The sequence below is a fragment of the Cibotium barometz genome, chromosome 15 (genome assembly GCF_041138505.1).
Source record: "Cibotium barometz isolate CiBa-2024 chromosome 15, ASM4113850v1, whole genome shotgun sequence".
Lineage (NCBI taxonomy): Eukaryota > Viridiplantae > Streptophyta > Polypodiopsida > Cyatheales > Cibotiaceae > Cibotium > Cibotium barometz.
Window position 1 is genome coordinate 38,429,459 of NC_141060.1, and position 6,239 is coordinate 38,435,697.

General features: G+C 44.1%; 1 protein-coding gene across 1 annotated transcript; it reads left to right on the plus strand.

The window, feature by feature from the left end:
- Positions 1-1,920: 1,920 nt before the first annotated feature.
- On the plus strand, positions 1,921-5,312 carry LOC147631275 (pentatricopeptide repeat-containing protein At5g27110-like). The gene has a single exon (XM_086809627.1). It carries the CDS (start codon positions 2,031-2,033, stop codon positions 4,218-4,220), a length of 2,190 nt encoding a protein of 729 aa, XP_086665753.1. The 5' UTR covers positions 1,921-2,030; the 3' UTR covers positions 4,221-5,312.
- Positions 5,313-6,239: the final 927 nt, after the last annotated feature.

The following is a 6,239-nucleotide window of genomic DNA, read 5'->3' on the forward strand; positions in this document are numbered from 1 at the left end:
GTGATGCGTACCTGCTGAGGGGTGGTGAGGAGCAGAGAGGGTTGCCATCCCGAGCAGAGAGGGTTGCCGTCTCGAGCAGTGCAAGCTCTGGTAACACAGGTGCTGTGTACCTGAAGTAGTAAGGAGCAGAGAGGGCTGCTGTGCCGAGTGGTGCAAGCTCTGGTGACACGCGTGCTGCGTACCTGAAGGGTGTTGATGGGTGAAGATAAGCAGTAAGTGGGCTACCGTCCTGATGGTATGATGTAGCAAAGAGCGGGCTGATGTCCCGCCGATGGGCAGCAAAGACACAAAATCCCCAAATAAAACCAAAAATACCCAAAAAAATCCCCCTTTTTAGGGCTGGGAAAAATACTGTTTTCACACAGGAATTTCGGGCAGTGGCTCATAGATGGATTAGATCGCTGTATTTTAGTTTCAAAAGACCCTATAGCACAAGACATGTCAACGTCAATTGTGTAAAATAGCATTGCCAAACCATAATAATTATTGTTCTTGAGCAATTGAAAGGCATTGTGTTGAGCGTAGTGCAAAGTTGATTGAACGGTATAGATTGAAAAGGAAAACTGAATGAAGTTCAAGGGCAACATCACCTTGGGATCTCGCTGTTTTTTTGACGGCCAGAAGATTACAGACGCATGCTGGCCCTTCAGGAGGGGTCAGAATCTTGGTGCAAAGTTGCCACATTCATTTTTAGGCAAAGTACTTGCAATCCATTCCGATTCATGACAGATAAGAGAAGTGGAAGCATGAGGCGGCACATAATTAGTGATATCACAGAGGGTGAATCTTTTAGGCGGCATCGTGAAAACCACGTCGACAACCACCAAGCACGATATTGTGAAGGCTAGCCCAGTTTTTAGAGCTTGGGAAACATACAACAGATAACCACGTATGGCGCATGGTGCATGCATGTGAAGTGAATACCAGGAAAACATGGAGTCCCATGCAGAGCAACATAGTGAGCCTTCTAGAAGCCTTCTGGTTGGGATGAGCTCGAAAGATCACGGAAAAGGGGATAAAAATAACAGACCATACCGCAGGTGCATGGATGACGGCACATGCATGATCCTACCAGAAGGTACTGAAAGTAGAAAGACATGAGCATCCGACACCAGCGCCATGCTGCGAACACACATCACGAGGCACCTTCAAGAAGGGGAACGACGACCAACACTGCATAGCGTCAAAATCACGAGCACTACACAACACCATACAAATGAACATCACAAGGCATCTCCGAGAGAAGAGCGATAATGTCCAGCACCGTAGAGCGTCAAAACAAGGATTACTAGACAAAACCAGGCAATAGTATAGTCACTGACGATCGCGAGAACACTGGCCAGGGCACGATCAACAGGACCATGAAAACGAACATCACCATGCACTTTCGAGAAGAGTGACGACGAGTAGTGGCCTAGGAACCCACGGGACTAAATGACACATTATGAATCAGGAGGGATCTAAGGCTGAAAAGAGGTGTCGTGATCTTGCCTAAGTGAACTAGGAGTGAACTCAGGGTATACCATGGGGATTTTTGGGACTTAGAAAATTTTCGAGGGGTTGAGCTTAATGCAAAAGAGGATTCGAACTTGGAACCAGCTGCTCAAGCTTTCAACACCTAACCACTATGCTATACTTTCCAGCAGGTTGTGGAGAGAGTTTTAAAATTTAAATCTTGATATTTTGTTCCCTAGTTCACTTTCTTACTGAAAAATGTTTCCCTAGTTCACTTTCTTGCCGAAAAGGTCTCCCTAGTTCACCCTTAGTTCACCTCAACTTTACCCGCGAGTTCACTTGAAAATCCAACAATGTTGATCAAATCCCGATGGGGACGCCTCTTACCAACCACACTTAGTCATGAGGCGATGGACCTCCAAGAAAAGCACATGTTCCACAGCGCGGTCGAATTTCGATTCATTAATAAATCCAAAAGAGGATTTTTAGTGACGTACGTGAACGAATGACCGCACAAGCTCACTGAGCAAGGGGCATGGTATTCGCAGGAGGTTAGACCAGCGAGGACTGCTACGATGCTCGGATCGCAGTGCTCAAGGTTCACGCCATCGCGTAGCAGCGATTTTCCTTCTTCTTCAGCACAGCAGAATCCGTTGCTTCATAGCAGCACACGCGTCCTCAACACCCTTAAGTTCCCAAAGGATTCCCATGGCCAGTCTCAGCATTTCAGCCTGCAGCAGGCCTTTGAGAAAGCCACAACCGAAGGGTTCCAGGAGAAAGTTTTGCAAGCAGATATCAATAGCTACCTTTCCCTGCTGCGTGACTGTTGCAGTGCAAAAGCCCTCCGTGAGGGCAAATCGCTCCACAAACGTATTTTGAATGATGGGTACGGCCAAAACAGGTTGCTTGGAAATACCCTCATCCATATGTATGGCAAGTGTGGAGCCCTTGCAGATGCTCGTGATGTGTTCTGCCATTTGATAGAGAAGAATGTGTTTACATGGACCATGATGCTCGGAGCATGTCTGGACTGTGGCAGCTTCATGGATGCACGCAGGGTGTTTGACAAAATGCCGGAACGCAGCATCGTTGCATGGAATATTATGATTGCAGCATGTGCACAGCATGGCTGGAGAAAAGAAGCACTACAGTATTACCAGGAAATGCAGACAGAGCTTATCCCAGATAAGTTCACATTCCTTAACATCCTCCCTATTTGCAACCATAAGGAAGGCCTCAGCCAGGGCAAAGCTTTACATGGACATATTGTGAAGTTTGGCCTCGAAGGCGACACTACTATGGGAAATGCCCTTCTAAATATGTATGGTAAGTGCAGCAATTTGGTGAATGCAGAGCGGATGTTTGAGAAAATCTCAGAACGAGATCTTTTCTCATGGAATACCATGATCTCAGTGTATGCCCAGCATGGGCAGGGCAAGAAGGCCATTCAGCTCTTTCCTCGAATGCAGTTGAAAGGTATAGTGCCAGACTACATCACATATGTTAGCATTCTCGACGCATGTGCTGTCCACTTAGATTCAGCTGAAGGTGAGGAAATGCACAAGTGTGCAGTGGGTGATGGGTTTGAGTCCAATGTTGTTGTTGGAACAGCCCTGGTCAACATGTACGGGAAGTGCAAGAGTTTGGATGCTGCAGAGAGGTCCTTTAGTAAAATGTCTGAGAGGGACTTAATTGCATGGAATGCCATGATTGAGGCATATGCACAACATGGCAAACACACGGACGCCCTTAAACTCCTTCAACAAATGCAATTGGAAGGTTTTATTCCTGACATGGTCACCTTCATCAGCCTTCTCTCCTCATGTACCTCCAAGGAAGCTTTACATGTAGGTAAGCAGATACATAAACATATCCAAATCATGGGGCTTGAGTTAGATGTTGCTTTAGGAAATGCTCTGGTGAACATGTATGGTAAATGTGGAAGCTTGGATGAAGCATGGATGATGTTCAGCCAGATGCTCGAGCGGAATGTGGTTTCTTGGAATGCCATGATAACTGCATGCACTCAATATGAGCAGGGAAAGAGGGCACTTGATTTGTTTCAAGAAATGCAACAAGAAGGGGTGGCTCCAGATGAGGTAACCATGTTGGGTGTCCTTGAGGCATGTGCTAGCAAGGCAGTACTATCTGAGGGCAAGCGAGTGCATGGCTATATTGAGCATTTTGGACTGGTTTTGGATGCCATAATGGGGAGTGCACTGATTAAAATGTACAGCAAATGTGGCAGCCTGGAGGATGCACAACAGGTTTTTGATGAGACACCCAAAAAGGATGTGATCCTGTGGAACACCATGATTGCATCTTATGCCCAGCACGGGCTTGGTAAAAAGGCTCTTAAGATTTTTCAACATATGAAGACAGTGGGTGTAAAGCCAAATGAAGCCACGTTTGCTAGTGTTCTTTCTGCTTGTAGCCATGCAGGACTTGCCGCTGAGGGCCAGCACTATTTTCTTTCCATGAGTGAAGACTATGGTATAACACCGACTATGGAGCATTATAACATTCTGATTGATCTTTTGGGACGGTCTGGACAGATTGCAGATGTAGAGGATCTTATTAAAAGCATGCCATTGCAGCCCACTGCCACGTCATGGTTAACCTTGCTCAGTGCTTGTAAGAAGCATTCTGATACGGAGGTAGGGAAGCGCATAGCAGAACGAGTCCTTGAATTGGATCCAAAAAGTTCAGGGGCTTATGTATTGTGCTCGAACATTGGTCCATCTCGTAGTTACAAAAGGAATTGATGCTTGTTGACTAGTCTTTTGAGAAGCAGGCATGCTGGAACAGGGTGTGCAGCACCATAAGAAGACCATTGCAGGCATGGAGTTTCTTTCAGAAGGTACATACAATCACAAACACGATGGGCTTTGGGGAAATTCGAGAATGCTTCTCGCTGGCAAGCAGTTCTCACTTGCTTCAAGCTGCACTTATGGATGCCATGGTTTCATTGATGCATTTACGGGTACTTATCTTTTTGCAGTGCCTGTATTTCATGAGAGGGTTTGGAGAAAGCACATGGAAAGTTCTCGAATGCTTCTGTGCTACCATTTTGTTGTATGGCTCTTCAGACACATGTAGAAGATCATGATGGCATTGCATTGTAGTGGAAATTCTCACTCATGTGAGACCTATTGCAGAACCAAGGAAAAGTGTACTTCTGGGGGTTTGGAGGGTAATCTTTTCAATGGGTGTAGAATATGAAGAGCATTATCGTGACATTGACAGATCTTAAAACCAGAGGTCGATCATGGAGAAGGGCAGAGCACAGTGTGCTATGAAAGGATGTGCCAGATCATACGTAGGTCTAAGACCGTATAATCATAATGCAAAGGGCTTCCACCTGATGTGGGTTGCCATCCTTATGAAAGGAGGATTGAAGGAGTACTTATGGGAACATGGACTGAAACGTGTTTGTTGAACTATGTATGGAATGAACAAGGGGCAATAACCAGGGTCACCTTACCAACAAGTACTCTGTGAAGACAACAGTTTTCTCCCGTTGGGACCTACCCCTCTCTCTCTCTCTCTCTCTCTCTCTCCCTCTCTCACACATACACACAGTGTGTGCACTTGCATGCTCCTTTACCTTCACTTTCTTGCCTCTCTTCCTCACCTTCTGCCCCCTGCAGCCTTAACGGTATAACCTCCTCTTCACTGAGCAAGACTGCAGCCCACCAGAGAAAATATCAAAAGGCCGGATCCAAAAGCATCCAGCATGCACGTTGAAGGGAAATTTGAAGTGCAAGCGTACTTCAAATCATGATCAACATACCACCATGTACACTTCAAATCATGATCAACTTACCATATATATATATATGTATATAATTTTCAAAGTACCATGTCAAGTTTTGAACCAGCACAACATCATGCTTGCTAACTTATTGAGCACCCTAAGGCTCACTAGCGACATCATGCCAAGTTATTTGAACAGGCTATCCAACTGAGCTAAAACTTGTATATGCACAAGAATGATGACTCGTTATCTAACACAGGTATGAACAAGCAGTGCCAAACTCTACTTGGTCTTGTTTGAGTTAATTCACGATTAGTTTTAGTGATTTTGTTCTCCTCCCATTCAATTTTGCATTGGGGAGCCTTTGTTAGTAGTAGTGGCATGACCCGTTCTTGATGGGCAAGAGTATTCTTGCATGCATAAAACAAAAGGCTCGTCATCGAGGTTGAGTAGAGATGAGTCTTATATTTGAAGTCCATTTCGGACGTCATGGTTCTCAACTTGCCAACCTATATATGAACAGACCATGCTTGCCATATATATCCATGTAGGAGCTCTTAAAGCACTTACATTTTTTTGAATAAAGCATTATACTTGACATAAATATATATCAATCCAATATAGTGGTGACAATCTTAACACATGAACAAAGCATTAAAACAATCTTCAAGCAAATGGATTATCTTTTCTTAGAAGCTTATACTCGTCTCCATCAGTGTTTAAGATAAAAACATTAAATATTACAAGATATAATTTTTGAAGTTTAAAAAAAGATAAAAGATAAAACTTTATAAAACTCATTTGGTGGATCAGTATTTGAGACGAATGGTGTTTGAACGGGTTTGTAGACAACAAATCAAAAAATTCTGTAATGTCCAATACTTATGCATCGAAAATCTAACTTATTAAACTTTTCATAGTTTACAAACATTACATGTACATGAAGTATCTTTTGTAAACTTAGATTGTAAATTTCAAGGAGCCCAAAGTTCTCGTCGTAAGTGTCTCGATCATACAAATCCAATAA

Coding starts and splice junctions, on each gene's coding strand:
- LOC147631275 (XM_086809627.1), top strand. CDS start 2,031: ATGCTCGGATCGCAGTGCTCAAGGTTCACGCCATCGCGTAGCAGCGAT.